This window comes from Mauremys reevesii, linkage group 19, assembly GCF_016161935.1.
Source record: "Mauremys reevesii isolate NIE-2019 linkage group 19, ASM1616193v1, whole genome shotgun sequence".
NCBI classification, from domain to species: domain Eukaryota; kingdom Metazoa; phylum Chordata; order Testudines; family Geoemydidae; genus Mauremys; species Mauremys reevesii.
In genome coordinates, this window is record NC_052641.1 from 17,616,489 (window position 1) to 17,634,497 (window position 18,009).

Consider the following 18,009-nt stretch of genomic DNA (forward strand, 5'->3'; position numbering starts at 1 on the left):
TTTGATCTGCAACTTACAGACTTTAGATGCAGTTATGAAGATCTCAAACCCTCATATATTATCCTTAATACTTTTGAGGCTTTCCGCCTTCTAATCTACCTTCTCCTCCTTGTCCTTCTCCACATCGCAGGGTAGCAGTTCTGTACTTCTGAGGCCGTTTTCAAGATCATATTTCAGACTATTTCAAGAAAATAATTCTAGGAACCTAGGATTTTTTCCATACTGGATCCGATAACTGGTTCATTTAGCCCAATATCCTGATTTCAGTAGTGCTCAGCAGAGGTCAGAAGAATTCTGGAGGGTCGTAAAGTTGTGTTAGCGTGGAGAACTTTACATGGGGTTGTATTTTCGCTTGGAAAGTCAGTGCGGGAGGGTGGAACATACAGATTTATGAAAAGTCTGGGGTGGTACAAACCAAGGTCTGTGGGGGCAACTGCTGCCCTAACCCCACAGCAAATGGCAGCCCTAATGATCAGTACTTGATGCTTCTAAATAAGGTATAATCCCTCCACCCCCATAATATTCATAGACAAGTGTGCCTGGATCTATATGGAAAAATAATTTCTTCCTGCCCAATATGAGGATCATTTTACATGTTGATGAATGTGATTTGATTTTCCTTTTCTTAGTGTGTATAACTGTAAATCTTATTATTGGTCATAACATTATTCTGATTTAATTGCATGAGAAATATAAATGGGGTGAACAGTAGGACACAAACTATGGGTTCAGAAATACTGTTAGTATTTTTCTTAGTGCAGTCAGCACAACTGAAGCTACATTATAAGGCAAACTGATGCTGGTTTACAAACAGTTTTCAAGATCAGTCTCAGTGTGCGAAGGTCCAGTAAAATGTGCCTTTGGGTCTGTCTCCACTGCAGCTATGTCTTCATTGCTATTGTTATTCAAGCTAACTAGACCAAAGATAGCTTGCATGTGTGTACATGTGCTGCAGTCGCATCTCTGATTGCAGCGGAGACAGACTCTTAGTCAGAGATTATAGGCGAGATCCTCAACTGGTGCAAACTGATGTCGCTCTGTTGAAGTTGATGAAGTAACGTCAGCTTACTGCTATGGAGGGTTTCACCCCTGGAAAAAGAAGCAGTAAAGCTACCTTATATGGATGGATGTTATGAATAATATGATGGTTATTAACGTCTATCATTTAAAAAAATGTAATTGGGAAGGATCAAATGTTCAGAAAGCCATCTTTCCTGAAAAGTGACCAGTCTTGATTCTTGAACTCATCTTTGTTCATATTATCGGTTACAAGGTTTTCCTTTCATTAATGTATAGTTTTCCATAGGCTATTCTCTGGTAACGCACATTCCTGCTGGAGCCAGAGATATCCAGATAGTAGAACGGAAAAAATCGGCAGATGTTTTGGGTGCGTATAACCTCTTAGTACTTAGCTAAAAATTGTGCGTGTGTGTGTGTATTCATTTTTTCTTTGCAAGTAAACACATTTGTTGAGAATACATTTGCAGATATGGACCAAATCCTCAACTGGTGTAACTTGTCATAGCTCTGTTGAAGTTAATAGAGCTTCACTGATTTACACCTGCTGAGAATCTGACCCAGGCAGTTGCTTTAACTCTGAACCGTTGAACAATTTATATTACTGTTGTTGCAGAGAATTGTAACAGATGCACTTTCTTGATCTCAAATAATTGCCGTGCATCTTCATTTCTTTCTTGATCCCATGGAACTTCTGCATTTCAGTGAAAGTACATTGACTAAAACATGCACTCAGTAAAAAGCAAATATGACTTAGATGTTTGCCTTGTTGATATTGTGGTGGAAGGTGGCTAATGCCCATGACTAAATGCGGGTTTCAGATAGGTACAGGAATTGGATGGTGTGGACAAATTGACTCTGCTCAAGTGACTCACACATATGCTTCAGCTAGTGTCAAGTTCTGATGCTGCCTTCAAGCTCCATGGTTATTAGAACCATGGCTTAGGTGGCAAGATTTCCATGTGCCGAGAGAAGGATAATCTGTTTCATTGTCTAAAAAATGGAACTCCTGGGGCACAGAGTCATGAAACACCACCAGTTTGTCTACAGCATGTGAAACCTTTATTATTTTAACATGTATATTGGGGCCAAAAGGCTACATTCAGGTTGGGCCCCATTGAGCGAGGCCCTGTACAAACATGCAATAAATGATTGTCCCTGCTTTTTACAGTCTTGCACACATGTGCACAAAATACTGATGTGGAAATAAAGTAACAATGGCAATAAACGTATTATGATATTAATGATACTGACCTTTGTAAAGCACTTTGAGGTCTATGGATGAAAAGCACTTTATATGAGATAGGTATTATTATTACTTATTATTATAAAATAAATGGTCATTATGATATTAATGATGTTTTAGGATATTATTATAAAACAGATATAATAACCTAAGTAAATGTCAGATATTATCATCATCCAGGAAATAAAGATACTTGAACTTTGTATGAGAAGCAAATAGCAATGATTAAGACATAATCAGCTTAATCTGAAGCAAGGGAGATTTAGGTTAGATAGTAGGAAAAACTTTCTAACTATAAAGATAGTTAAGTACTGGAAATAGGTTACAACGGAGGTTGTAGAATCCCTGTCCTTGGGAAGTTTTTAAGAACAGGTTAGACAAACACCCATCAGGGATTATCTAGGTACACTTGGTCCGCAGGGGACTGGACTAGATGACCTCTTGAGGTCCTTTCCAACCCAACATTTCTGTGATTGCATATTTCTTTTTCATTAGATGAAGCTGATTACCTGCTCTCTCTGTCCTTTTAAGCTGTTGCAGATGAAGCTGGATACTATTTTTTCAATGGGAATTACAAAGTCGACAGCCCAAAGAACTTCAACATTGCAGGCACGGTGTTCAAGTACAGGAGGCCTATGGATGTTTATGAGACTGGCATAGAATATATCGTCGCTCAGGGGCCGACTAATCAAGGCTTGAATATAATGGTGTGCTCTGGCTTTTTATATTTGCAGGGATAGGAATTACAGGAAGAGAACAGTTGAATCCTACTGATTTTTTCCCTCTTGTGTGTTTCTTAACCACATTCGTACCGGTGGTCAAATCCTCTGGATGCAGCCCCAGTAGCTGAACTAAATGCTGGGGATCTTTACAGGTGGTGCTTGAATTACAGGTGGGAGCGGGAAGCGCCCTTACTTCTCACAAATGTTGAAATTAAAGCAAGCCACTTGGCAGTCAAGGCCCTCCTATGCATTGATTCGGTGGCTCCCTGGGGCAGCCCCCTAAGGTATTTGTAAACACCCCGCTCAGTAAACTTACTCCCCACAGGGAAAGAGGATCTTGGGGGTGAGCCTGGCCCCGTGTTGCTGACTAACACATTGTTTTACTGGCATCACCAGTTCAGAGAGAACACGGGAGCCTTTCAGAGGCAGATCTGGCTTGAATGAATGCTGGTTCATTAAATTATCATTTTGGATGGATGACAAGCCTGGGCGGTGGGGGTGGGGGTGGGGGTTGTCTATTCTTCTCCTTGGCATTAGTATCTCAGTCAACTGGAAAGGGGAAGACAATTGGGTCATCAAACAAAAAACTGCCCAAATCTTAAAACACAATATTACTGTTATTATGGGTTCCACTGCAACGAAAGGAAAGAAATTCATCCCTATGCAGGGAACCTGCACACCGGCCATCCAGCCCTTAAATAGTGCATGGGCCTCTTTATGGGGTGAATTTCACCCTCTGAGCCAAATTCTGTCCTGGGTTCCCTATACATGGCTTGCATTGAAGACACTGGAAGCCCCTTTATATCTCAGGGAAATGATTAGCAAATAGCCATGGGACTGCTGGTGCCTTGAGAATTTTCTCCAGCACTGCATTACCAGATATTTCTTTTCTTTTCTTTTTTTCCAGAAGGGATGAGGGTAATAGTAATAATGGATTTCAAGGTCTGTGCAGCTTTTTATTCAGCCCTTCAGGGTTTAAGTGAGACTTAAATGATGCACTGCCTTTGTACCAGCCCTCTGCACAGGGGTGAATTCCCCCCACCTCCGTGGGTTTTACAATGATCAGAATGGCTGGATGACTAATTCATAGCACCTAATTCATCGGGCAAACTGAGCTTTGTTTTCTGTTGGCCAATTGTCTGTGGGCAGCTGACGATTTTTTCAGAATGATTCATTATTACCAAAGTCTTTCCGTACACCTTTCATGCAAAGATCTCCAAGCAAAGTATCATTATCCTCAGACTGGATGAATGAGGCACAGAGGGGATAAGTGGCTTGGCCAAGTTCTTACGGTCAGTCGGTGGAAGAGCTAGGACTAGGACCTAGATTTCCCAATCTAGTGCTGTATCCTCTGGGCAACACTGCCAAATAATTTATGATAACTTTCTGTGGTGCCAGTTACAATAGATATATGATATGAACTCATTCCCTAATGATATGGCAAAAGGCACATTAAAAACGGATAAATAGATACTAACCAGCAGCCATTTTGAGACAATAAGGTAAAATGTAGAATTCTATGCCAAAAATACATTACATCTTGGTTAATTAACAGTAATTTAATTTGCGTTGTTTAGGTATGGAACCAAAATGGCAAGAACCCATCCATAACATTTGAATATACTCTTCTAAGGAAGCCACATTCAAAAATTATTCAGCCTATTTATTACACCTTTTCTGACTCCGAGAGCGAGGAAAGCAGAGAGTTTGATGGAGAAGTGCCGTTGGGGTTTAGCCAGCGCAATGCAAGCTACTTCGGGAAACTCTCCAGGGAAAGGATAGATCTGGCGAACCAGGTGTTTGGGAGGCAGGACACTGAGGAAGACCTGAACTTGAGCAAAGGTCAGGAAACCAATGAAGTTTATGAAAGATCAGAAGCAATTGACTGTGAACCAAAACTGAAGGGCAAACAACCCAAAGGTAAGGAGGAGACCTGGAGCTTGCAATGCTGCTTTTCCGAGTTTTTGATGAGACAAATTCTGCTTCCTTGGTTAATTTTTTTGGAATCCTGGGAGAGCTCATACAAATATTTCTGGTTATCCATCCTCTTTGCCTGGAGGGGTCTGGTTTCTGGCTGGGCTGTAGGGATGGCTGCAGTTGCACATCCCAGCCGCAGGGGGCCATGGCAGTGTTTGCTTTGCGCCCTACCCCCACCCAGCATCCAAACCTCCTCCATTCAACCCAGCACCTCCCTACGTCCACCCAACCCAGGACTCCTCATCCCCCATCCAATCCGCCCCCACCCAGCACCTCCTACACTCACCCAACACAGCACCCATCACCTCCCACTCAACTCACCTGCCCCAGCACCCCCTACGCCCTACTACCCTCCTACACCCACCCAGAACCCCCCTACATCCAACCAACACAGCATCCCTCACCTCCCACCCAACTCACCCACACACAGAGCGCCCTACCCCCACCCAGCACCCAAACCTCCTCCATTCAACCCAGCACCTCCTTACATCCACCCAACCTAGCACCCCTCACCTCCAACTCAACTCACCTGCCCCAGCACCCCCTACACTCTAGTACCCTCCTTCACCCACCCAGAACCCCCCTACACCCAACCAACACAGCACCCCTCACCTCCCACTCAACTCAGCTGCCCCAGAACCCCCTACCCCCAGCCTCCCTACACCCACCCAACCCAACACCCCTTACCTCCCACCCAACTCACCTCCACACAGAACCCCCTACCCTCACCCAGCACCCAAACCTCTTCCACTCAACCCAGCACCTTCCTACACCCATCCAACCCAGCATTCCTCATCCCCCATTCAAACTGCCCCCACCCAGCACCCTACTACACCCACCCAACCCAGCAGCCCCCATCCAGCACCTACATTCACCCCTGCCTGGCATCCCCCATCCCTACCCAACCCGCCTCCACCCAGCTCCCCTCTACACCCTCCCAGCCTGCCCCCACCGAACCCAGCACCGTCTCCCGGCATTCCCGCTACCCCAGCGCCTCACCCAACCCAGCCCCCAGCCCCTGGTTGTGGTAGGACAGGGAGAGCTGTGGCTTATTCTGTGTTCTCAGTGCTGGATAGAACGTCTGCAGTAGTGGGGAGTGGAGCAAAACCACGATTTTCCCTTAACAAAAGCTTGCTCCTGTGACACATGTAACTGAAGAAGCTCTTCAGAACCTGGCAGCTATGAACTCCCAGTCCTCCAGTGTGAGTAAGTGTGATCCACAGGGCCTAACTGCCTGCAAACTACTCCCACGGTCCCTTGATGCAGCTGCACAGACCCATCGCCTGTACTTTCTGCTTCTCCCATCTCCTGTGTTGAGTTTATTTTGTGGTTGTTGTTCTGTCCCCCACTTTGCTCCAATCCAGATTCAAACGCAACCAGGTCTGCTTACCTGACAGAGAGAGATGACAGAGACTTTGACTCGCGATTCACCTCCAAGGAGTTCCTGTCAGAAAACGCAATCACCGACAAGCTTCTGGACAAAACCTCGGACTCGAAAGAATTAGTCCGGAACATGACCACGAACAGCATCTTTGCCCAAGGGGACCCAATCAACTCTGTGGGGTCGCACATAGACAGCCTTTACGTCGACTACGAAGACAACGAAGGGGCTGTGATGTACAGCATCAACGGCACCTACATGGAGCTGAGCAGCGACAAAATAATCAACACTTCATCGGAGACTCCGTTTTCGAATGCTACCATTACCCTGACAAGCCCCCAAGGGAACAGAACCCACAAAGCAAGGTAGGGGACACGTTTTTAATAATATTCAATCCCACTGATTTCTGTGCTGTTCTCTTACATGCATTGCACGTAGGGCAGTCCAGGTTACCCATTTCGATCTATAAGGTAAGTGGGATGAAGACATCATAAAAGGTTTCTGCTAGAGGTTAATTTGCAAAGAAAATTCAAAAATGCTGTCCGGGGAGGGAAAAGAATTGACCCCTTAACAAGATAAAAAAATCACTATCCTCATTAAAGGGACATTGGCCAGTGTATTTTTATAGCTTATTGCTCTCTGTCCATTGTAGCATTTCATTAGAGGACTGAATATAATAAAACCTCTTTTTCTACTAATTTTGAGTGCTCTTATTTGACCCCACACTTATTTTCCCCTGCTCCCCATTTCTAATGCAGCAGAAGTTGGTATGGCTCCTTTTTGTGTACTTGTGGTCGATTGTCATCCACCAGCATTGTCATTGATGTCAGCAGGGATGTGCATACAGTAGCTTCGGGGAATAACCTCTGTTAGTTAACGATTGCTTGAGAGCCGGGAGGGGGAGGGGGGAGGGTAACAGCTTTTGTGCAGGTCCTACAAAAATAGGTTGGTTTGTTTCTTTTATTTAATTTATTGCTGAAGAAGCACTGGTGTTAGTTGATATTTATTAAGAATCCGAAAACACTCCCTACCGGCTGCTTGTTTTGAGCTGGGTCAAATATGGGGCATGTACTACAAAGCCCCTTGACTTGGTGTTTCCTATTGACTCTGCTGTGAAATGTTACTGGTTTTTAAACAAGGCATAGAGTGTATTTAACAATTATATGTACAGACAGGCAGGGCATGGATTAAGGGGCATTTAGGGACACACGGTTCCCCCTGTTAAGTAGTTTACTAAGAGAGGAATTCCCCGTAAGGACTAAATTATCAGCTAGTTCTCTTTGGGGCTAACAATACAGAGAAACAGTACAATTTACTGTAAAACTGGCCCCAGTCTTAGTGAGCACAGTGCCTTTTTTACAGTTACTTTATGGGCTGGGAGATCTGGCGGCAGATGCTGTCCCCTGCCGGAGGGGGGCATTGGGGCTGGAACTGTAGAGCAAGGGGCCAAAGGGGTGAATTCCTTGATCACAAGGACACCATAAGGCACTCCTAAGAGGTCCTGCATTCTCCCTCACAACCACTGGTGCAGGGGCTGCTGGGGGTAGGATCAGGGACGCAAGAGGGTATGTTGGAACAGGAGAGGGTGTCTGCAGCATACGCAGCTAGGGAGATTCTGGGCTATTCTGGACTGCAAAGCAGCCGATAGGCAGCGCTCAGGATGCTGCCATCAATTAGAGCACCTCCAGGACAGTTCAGATTTATCCCAGAGACTGTTTCGGCTCCTGGAGCAGTCCAGAATCCCCAGGGCAAGAAGTGGATTCAAACGACCTTTGCCTGCCCTCCTCCTCAATTGTGCCGTCTGTGCTGCGCCCTCGGGAGACACAGGGTACAGTCGGTCTGGGTGTCTGTTCTTGGTTCGGCCACTGATTTACTGTGTGGCTTTGGGCAAGTCACTTCATCTCTCTCTGCCTCGGTTTCCCCACCTGTAAATTGGGGCTAGTGATGCTGACCTTTCGAAGTGGCTGTAGGTCTGTGGATTGAAGGCACAGTTGAAGTGCTCTGTGGAATTGCAATCTTCATGTCAATATGTTTAGGCCCAAGAAATAACCATTAAAACAAACACACATGCCAGCGAGCTCCCTGCTAAGAGCTTTACAACACTGCTGAGGTACATTAGGTGTTAAGTCTATCAGCTTTATTCAGTCCTTCGCGTAGGAAAGGCTTCGCAAGGACTTTCTCTTGCGCTGCCTAGGAAAACGCTGTGTGTTTCGGGAGCACTTTCTGCAAAACCGGACTAGCGTCACTTAGCGTCAGTGGCCTATAATTTAAAGATGAACGATTTGGAGCGAGCGGATGGCCCAGTGGTTATGGTGCACGTCTGCAACTTGAGAGATCAGGTGCCGTTCCCCGGTCTACTGATGACTTTTTGTGTGACCTGGGGCCAGTCTCTTAGTCTCTCTGTGCCTCAGTTCCCCATCTGTAAAATGGGGATGATAGCCCTGCCTGGCCCTCACAAGGGTGCTGTGAATTTTAAACGCATTTAGATAGGGGGCCATATAGGCACCTAAAATAAAGAATTCTGCATATCAGCTGTGAAAGCCCCCAGTGACCTGTGGAACTTAAAACACGCTGTCTGTTCTCCCCTCCCCGTCCCAAAGACAGCGTTAGTAAGGGTTAATCCTGTTGAACAGGGCGCCCCACATCACTGTTCTCCTAGAAGCTCCTTTATTAATGTTCCCTTTTCCCCCACTCCCACTGAACTGAAGCAAAATGCTAATTTTCAGATCAAAATAGTTACTGATGGTTTACATGAGTTATTGTTTTCTCAGACTGAGTGTTTATACCTGGGCGTTGAAAGGCTCGGATTCTGGGTGGCGGCTGAACTGGGCTCGGCACATGCTGGGAGTGTAGAAAGTTGTCATTCGCACCCGCCCCGCTAATCATTGTCTGGCTCTGCACTGGGCTCTGCCAGTTACCCGTGGTCCCCTAGGGCCATTCTGACAGCCATAGATTGTCAGGGCACAGGGATGGCACAGCCATGCCAAATGTTCCCCAGCCACACCGTGTGCTGGCAGCGAGGGGTGGCTTAGGAGTGCCACAGAGGCCCAGCTAGGCCAGAGGTAGGGCAGCTTTGTGCCACCAGGGCAGTGCAGAGCTGAATACACACAGCTAGGCTCTGGCCTCAAGCACTCTCCTTAGGAAGCAGGCAGTGGAAAAAAAAGTGTGTGCTTCATGTAAAAAATATTTTCACACACTTCACTGAAACATCGTTCTTCAGCATGGTTGTTCAAAGGGTACTTATGACATAATCGGCAACTTGTTCTTCCAACTATAGCGTGTGTGTGTGCGTGTGTGTGTGTGTGTGTGTGTGTGTGCGCGCGTACCCGAGCGAGCTCTGCCAGAAAAGGCCAGACCACACTCCAGTGCATCTCGGCACATCATGTACTGCATAAATCCACTGTCCAGAGGACGGTGGATTGAACAGATAAAGAGTATGATTTATGGGGACAGTTTCTGGAGATGCTAAGGAAAGCTGGCAGAAGGCAAATTGGAATTTTGTTGTTGTAAAACTGCTGGAGCCTTGAAAGCTTTGCCTCACTTGGGTACAGACTGGAGCAGAATGTGGAGGGATTGGCCCCAAACCTGCCGTGGATGGAGATCAACAGCTATGCTGGAGAGTCACTGGCAATTGGGAGCCACTCCCCAGGGCTCCACAGTAGAGGACAGTGACAAGAGGAAGCGGGAAGCAGTGACTCTCTGCATCCTGCTCCCTTCAGATCCAGGCAGAATTGTAGTCAGTTGACCCAGTACTGACTACTCCTTAGGGGGAGTTGGGATCCCTGGATTGCATGATGTCATGGCTTGCTTAGGAAGGGTGCAGCTATAGGGGAGGAAGGGAACAACTGTGTTCTGTGTTTGTCCTGAGATCTTGGTTCAGCTGCAGGCTCAGGGGATGGAGACCTCTGCCAATTCCATGTGGGTTAGGAAATTCACTCTCCCGATAGAGCAAAGCAGAGGGAACTCTGTGGCCATGCCTACACTCAGAGAAAAAGTGTATTTTTAACATGTTCACTAGACCACATGTTCACATATAGACCAGACAACTGTAGTTTTAATAGGTGTTGCTGGTCCAGGTAAACCCAGGCTCCCTCTGGTGTTGACCTCCACCAGTTAATGTGTTAAACTACAACTGCCTTATTTGCATGAGGGTTTTAACACATGTTAAAACCACACTTCTTTCCTAGTGAAGTCTGCAAGTGAAAACACAGGTTATTGGCAAACCTTATGTGGATTTTCCCAGGGGCAATTTATGTCCCTCTGCACTGAATTCTGCTCTCTGCTGAAGCTGAAAGGGTTACGCAGTTGGAACTGAGAACAGAATTTGGTCAGTTACTGTTCTGATTTTCTTTTGGAAGAGAAGGTAAAAAAATATGGACCTAATCCATATTATTCCATTAGTACCCATAAAATATACAGGTATCTGATCCTCAATGAGCCCTATTTCATTAACTTCAGTGGCAGCAGGATCAGACCCATATCTGCTGGCTGATAACATCTTGGGCCTGAATCCCCACTGATCTGCTTCTTGTACAGTCAAGTTCACAAGTGCAAAGTAGGTGCAAAATGCTGTTAATTCGGAATGGTTAATCTACTTCACACTCACTTTGCACTGGTGTAAAAATCTGGACTAGAAAGCAAAAAATATGAGTCCGAATTCTTTGAATATTAAGCCTCTGCATTCCCTTGTAGTTGTGGGGGGTTATTCTTCTGCTGCAGAGACCCCTGCTTGAATCCGGCAGCCAAAACAATAACAGATTCCAGGATGGTAATTTCTGCCAGAAAGAGATGTTTGCCTCTGTGGCCTCAGGAAAGCAGCTCAGATGGGTGCGCCTGGCCTGTTGCAGAAAGGGGGTGGTGCTAATTTTTGTGGTTGTTGCTTGCTTCAGAAACATGGACACAAAAGCTCCGAGGGGGAGGAAAATGGGTGACCTTAGCGCAACCCATAATAATCATCATAATTTAGAAAAAACACCAGCCTGGTTGTATAACGACTCACTGCTGTTGGCATTTAGAAGAAAACAAAACAATAGTTATGTCTGTGCTCTAAATGGGAAGAGAATTAACTGGTACCACATGACAAACTGTCGAATTTATCTAGAAGTTGTTTCTGCAACATCGTTACTTGTAGAAGAAGCTCTTTGAGTTCCGATCACATACATTAAAGGGACACTGTTGAGGGGGGTTCTAATCTCCAGATGTGATACCAGCCTATTTTGTGCGTGTGTGTGTGTAGGAGGAAGACGGGAGTAATGCCATACATATTCCAAAGGTCAGATTCTGCACTCAGTTATTCCAGTTTCAGTCTAGAGCAGCGGTTCTCAAACTGTGGGGTGGGACCCTGTTTTAATGGGGTCACCAGGGCTGGCATTAAACTTGCTGGGGCTTGGGGCGGCAGGCAAAGCCTGAGGGCTTCAGCCTTGTGTGGCGGGGCTCAGGTGACAGGCCCCCTTCCTGGGGCTGAAGCTCTCGGGCTATGGCTTTGGCTTCCCCGCCCGGAGCGGTGGGGCTCCACCTTCACCCCCCTCGCCTCCGCTGCCCAAGGCAGCAGGGCTCAGGTGGGCTCAGGATTCAGTCTTCCCTCCTGGGGTCGTGTCATCATTTTTGTTGTCAGAAAAGGGTCGCAGCGCAATAACATTTGAGAACTGCTGGTCGGGGAACCCTTTTGAAGTCCATGAATTCAGCGACACGGGTGAAAATCCAAAGGGATCCCCAGTCACTGGAGTTATTTTGGAATCGCATTGGTGTGACCGAGAAAAGAATATGGCCTGAAGTATATAGGCGGTGCTCTCTTTCTCCAGATACATTTTAAAAACGTAAAAGAACAGACACTGACCACCATTTTTATGGGTCCTACCGAAAATCATCAGTTTATGCTCCCTCCCCGTCCTCCCCCACCCCTGCGGCTGGCTCAACAGCAGTAGTTAGTGAGAAGACAGTTGTTGGGACTGCGTTGACATCAATGGGTGATGCTGGTCGGCAATAAAAGCTGTTTGGGCCAGATAAAGCATTATTTATAGAAAGCCAAGGTTGTGATTTTTAAACAAAAATAGCCATGTTAATTTCAGCTCCATTTCAAACACAGGAAGTGACTGTTTGCCAAAATGACAGAGGCAAAATCAATGGGGAAAATGAGATTGTTTTTAATTCTTCTAAGAGGTCATTACTAACAATGAAAGGAGGGTACGTCTAAAAGGGAGACTATAAAAATACTCAACAGTGTCCTTTTAAAGCTTTTATGTGACAGAATGAACATGAACTTTTCTCATGAATGCATAAATAAGGCAATTTCAGAGCTTCTGCTGCCTAGAAATCACACAAGCTGCATATCTTGCTAGGCCCGAGACAGCTGGAGATCAGGATATAACCGTATATACAATTTTAAAACACGCTAGCAATTTCAAGGGTTTAAACAAAGTTATGAGTGCAGTATTTAAGATTTGATTGTTGTAAAGGTGCAGTATCCCTGATGCATTATAATGTTACATTATATACCTATGCAATGAGGTTGTGATTCTTGGTTTTGTAAATGCTTGTATGTATACCAGGAGAAATTCATAATTCCTTTACCAATGACATTACATTTGTGCATATCGTGTCCTAAGAGATGTACATTATATAAATAATCGAGCAAGAGCGACATAGAGGCAAATCGGAGCTTGGAATGCCTGTATGTTTAACAACCAAGGTTTGTTTTGAAAAGCAGTCTGAGCGAAGTACTATTCAGCATGTAGGTTTCTGAAAACAGTAAATTTATGGGATTTGAAAATCTCAAGTCTCTATAGGGAATGTTTGTGGTACCATATCTGAGCAGTAGCAATGAGCATGGCATAGTTGTGTTTCATGCCGATATCACCAGGAAGGCGATACTGCACCTTTAATTACTGTATATTTAGGGTCAGGTGTATTTGAGCAGAAAATGCAAAACTTTGTTAAATTCTGAACTGTTTCTACTTGTGGGTATTTTTATCCCATTCTCTCTATTTCTAGACAGTGGAAGCTCTGCCTCTAACCAGGCTGGGGATTCTACTTGGGGATCAGGACAGGTATGTTGTAAAAAAACAAAAAAATAACCAACCAAACCAAACCAAACCGAAACAAAATCCCCCCAAACCCAACCAAACCGCAACCGAATCAGTTTGAGTGTTTGATGTGACATATCGAGGCCTCCTTGTAAATGCTTTTTTTTTTTTTTTTTTTTTTTTTTGCTTATTGCTAGAAACAGATTGAAGTTGTTAAGGAAGGGCCAAGGGGTGAGTGCTGCTGACATGTACAGGTGGAAGCTTTCCTCCCACGAACCCTGCAGCTCTACATGCACCACAGGTAGTTATCAGAAGCAGCCAAATTCAACCTCTGCAGAAGTACTGAGATCACCCGCCGAGTGAGTCGCTTTTGTGTTTGTTAGAGATGGGGAGAATCTGGTAATGTTTAGGGGCCTGATCCGAGGCCCGCTGGAGTGAATGGCCTTTGGATCAGACCTCAGGTGACGTTGTCCTGATCCGCTAAAGCCCAGACCCTGCAATCAGATCTGTGCAGAGGAACCCCGTGTCCACGGGGAGCCGCTTTCTGACTTGATAGTACTTTTAGTTCACTCTGCACAGGTGTAAATGCAGGGGAGAGGAAAATCAGGCCCTGTCAGGAACCAGCAGGCAACATTTTCAAAAGAGCATCGGTGACTTAGGAGCCTAATTCGCATTGGCACCTAGGCTTCTGAGTCATTTAGGGATTTTTGAAAATAGTACCCATCTCCACTCCACTGTCAGCTCATTCCTTGCAATGTGTCACTTTAAAACCAGTCCTACCAATGTGCTTTTAACACTTCTAAATAGATACAGGCAGAGCCCGCACAGCACGTTTGATATGAAACATTTGTATGATTGTTTTAAAAGTTCCCTTTCACGTACTGATTAACGTTTTCTTAGTTTACTAGCCCAGCAGGGCTACACTGCGGAGTATGGTGCCCTGCAGGATCATAAAGCTTGCATCAAGTTTTAGCATACTGGTTTCTTGAACTGAGCCACTCTGCCAGTGGAATGATTGAAACCCATGTGCCTGGCTTTTTTTTTATTTCTTTTTAAACCGTAAGGCTCCTTTTCTTTCTGACAGAGAAACTGTACAGCTGTGGCAGAAAACAACGTAGCAGTTGTTGTTTGAGTTTGTTTTGTTTCTCTCTTTCCTGTCCTGGAGTCTGATCTCAGTTACATGGGTGGAATCTGGAGTAATTCCATTGATATCAATGAGTTCAAAATCTAGCCGCCATCTTTCCCCCTATTTCCCTCTCAAGGCACAGTTTCAAATTACCAGATCTCCACATTTCATTGATTAGAGGGGTGGAGAGTAACATTGCTAATAGATCTGGCCTGTGACCAATCCATGACTTGCCTTGAAATATGCATATAGGTAGAATGATCATCTGATAGTGGGGTTTGCCTGTATCATTTCATACATATCACAGTAATTAAAATAATCTGGATACTTCATTGCTTCTGAATGGAAAAAAAAAGAGGGGAATAAAATCTTAGGAGGGAGATTTTTAAGGGAATGAATGCACAGATCTTTTTGTAAGCATGCCAGAGCGGTTGGCTATGGCCCTACTATGAAATGTATAGGGACCAGGAACGTGGACAATGGTTCCTCAGTTCAAAATCCTGGAACCCACAAAGCTCAAGTATATCCTTGAGCTCTGTGAGTGCTGCTGAACAGCCGTCTCCTAGCTGAGGCAGGCTTTCGACCCGACCCAACCTGTCGCCAGTGGGGAGTGTCCTATCCGAACCACTCCTTGAACCTCACCTTTTCCTGTTGACGTGTTGCAGAGGAGTGCTGCAGTGTCAGGAGTTGGTAGGTTTCTTTTAGTTTCATGCAACTTTGTGTTTCAGAAACCTGGCTGGAAGAGCTGGAATTCTTGGTACCTGTAGTCAGATTAGTTTCTTGATCCCAAGCCATGTCCCAGAAAGGACTGAACAATATTTATTCTGGCTAACAAGGCTGGAAGGGAAAAAGTCCCAGCATGATGACATTCTGCTTTCTGTGCTTAAACGGGGAGGAGGGTGGATTCCTCTTTTAATAATCATGTAAGAACCAATACTAGGCCAAGTGCACTATGTATCTCCTGCAGGCAGTCAGGTGCAATTGTGGCACGAATTGTGTCGATGTACTGGGTGGAGGGAGGGAGGGAGATGGGAACCTCTTCCCCAGCCCTTGGTGCACCCACACAAGAACTGGACAGAATAAGAATCTCAAACTCTTTTGAAAGCCAGAGGGAGGGACCCTGCTAGCATGCCTGCAGGCCTTTGGCAGCATGGTGAGACCCCCCTGAACATCTTGCACCTATGCTAGCATTGGTCGCAAGTCCTGGTTGGGGTGTCATGCTGTTCCGCCTTGGAACAGCACTAAGGAGAACTTGAAAGTGTGCTACCCCCGGCATCCCCAGGGCCGCCCTGCTCTGTACAGGCAGGAAGAACTCTCCATTGTTCCACTCCCCCAGTCCCATCCTCTTTTCTGCCACTGGCATCCCTGATGACTGTTAGCTCAGGTCATGACCCTTCACTTTTAATTTGGAAAGACATTTTGGAACATGCAGCTCACAAACAGTTTGGGTGTAAAAATCACCAAGCATGCATTTTGTGTGTGTGTATTTTTTTTAAAAATAGGAGTGATGTCTACGTATGCAATGTGTGTTCGTTATGATGGGATCGAAGTGGATGATACGTACTGTGATGCCATGACCCGTCCCGAGCCTGTCCATGAGTTCTGTGCTGGAAGAGAATGCCAGCCAAGGTACTATATCAGTAAGGAGCTCTTCATGGGGCCGTACATTTTGTCTTCCTTAGAATTATTTGGAGCTGGTGGGGATTCTCTTCTAGGTTCTAAGCAGTGATGGGCCCAAGCCACCAAGTTCGGAACTTCCCCAAAGTTCCCGGGGTGTTTGGATCTGGGATTTGGGTTTGGGCCCATCTCTAATTACAAGGGCTGTCTCCTTCCCAGGCCAGCACAGCAAGGGGGAGAAGAACTCTTTGCTCAAAGCCAGATTCTTCACAGTGAGTTAGGCTGAAACATGCTTTATTGATCCTTGAATGTTTGCGTCAGTCAGGGGTGGGACAACCCTCTTGCACCACAGGCCTTGCTCCTGTGGTGACATGGTGGATAGGCTGGGGAAATTAGAGCTCTTTGGAGCACTGTGTAAGGCCCTTGCCTGGCTGATGGTGTAAAGGGAGGAGGCTTCCTGATCCCTTTTCCCCTCCTGCACCTTTCCCAGTAGTGACTCGCATGGCAGGACTCAACCTTGCTCCCAAACAACAGCTCCTGTTGATGTAGAACCTAGACCAGTTTCATTCTCCACCCTTGTAAGGGGAAGCAGAATCAGCCAACACGTGTTACATTCCCAGAGCTTTGCTAGCATCAGCGATCATGTTAGTGCACAATGAGACGCATCAGCAACAGTGTTGGGTCTAAGTGAGAACCCTGGGTTTGATTCCCCCAAACTCTGGGACAGTTCAGACTCTGACCCAGTTCCTGATATGAACTGCATGGTTCGGATCCGTCTCTACAATGGAACCCCAAATCCAAAGATCTTTTTGTTTCAGGGAAGTTGAGCTTCCAATCCAGATTCAAACGTTATGGCTTAGGTCCATCTCTAATTACATTTTTTAAAGGGTTTGTTCTTTTCAAGGTTTGCTAGAAACGCAAGTTATGGGTGGGATAGATCAATGCCTGCCAAAGGGAAAAGGACTAAAACAGGCAGGGAAAGGAATGTTACTTGTTGTACTATAGGCGGCACAAAGTGAAAAGAAGCAAAACTGTACGATGCACGTCCTGTAATAGTGCCTTGTTGCTGAAATAACGCAAAACTAGGCAAGAGCCGTGTCAGAGCTCTGCATAAACCTGCAAACGCATGGAACGGGGAAGTTTAGCATTTTGGCAATTGATGCCGGGTTTATTGCATTGGAAAGGTGTGTGTGTTTGGGAGTGTGCGGGTACACTCCCCTTTTCCAATGGCAAAATCTCGCTGGACCCAGGATATTGAGGCTGGCCACGTTCACCCACCCCACTGTGCCCATGTCTGGTTTAGTGTCTCCTCTGAATGTAAGTGGCACTTCTATGTGTGCAGTGTCTTTTTAGAGCTGCCCCGCTCATGGCGCTGGGGCTTACACCCCGAAGCAAACGTGTGACCCCTGGAGTGCGTACCAAGCACAGTGACCTTTTTGCTTGGAGACGTTAATGCTCTAGAACCATGTTGCTTGACCTTTTCAGGTTGGCCACGCTTCTTGGAAGTCAAAACTTTTTACGACCCCCATCTATATTTACTATAAAAGCCAGGGTAAAAATGTCTCAGTGGTAAGCCTAGATAACTGCTTTGGACTATCTATATAAGCCAGGACTATCTTAGCATTGTTCTTAAAACCAACCCCCCGTGGGGCCCTGCTGGTGCAAGCAATGTGTGATTCGTGTGTGATTCAAGAGGTTGATGGAGAATTCTTTACCTTGAGGGATAATGGTGGGGAGCTCGCGGGGTGGGGGGCGGGGAAGAGCGAGAGTTTCGCAACACCATGCGACCTCCTGATTGCCTTCGTGACCCCCTGCTCTGGACATCATGACCCATCAGCTGAAAACCGCTGCTCAAGAACCACTTCTTTTCCCCTCACTTTCCTAATGGGACGATTTTTACA

General features: G+C 45.8%; 1 protein-coding gene across 3 annotated transcripts in view; it reads left to right on the forward strand.

Annotated features, from left to right (window-relative positions):
- ADAMTSL2 (ADAMTS like 2) overlaps window positions 1-18,009 on the forward strand; it is a 101,513-nt gene that overhangs the window by 65,623 nt on the left and 17,881 nt on the right. For 2 of the 3 annotated variants that reach the window (XM_039507078.1, XM_039507079.1), the window contains exons 8-11: window positions 1,307-1,387; window positions 2,795-2,970; window positions 4,563-4,905; window positions 6,327-6,708. In XM_039507078.1, the coding sequence (XP_039363012.1) occupies window positions 1,307-1,387; window positions 2,795-2,970; window positions 4,563-4,905; window positions 6,327-6,708 (982 nt within the window). Of the gene's footprint in view, window positions 1-1,306; window positions 1,388-2,794; window positions 2,971-4,562; window positions 4,906-6,326; window positions 6,709-13,562; window positions 13,667-15,993; window positions 16,121-18,009 lie in introns of all 3 variants that reach the window. The other variant, XM_039507080.1, reaches the window with a different exon arrangement.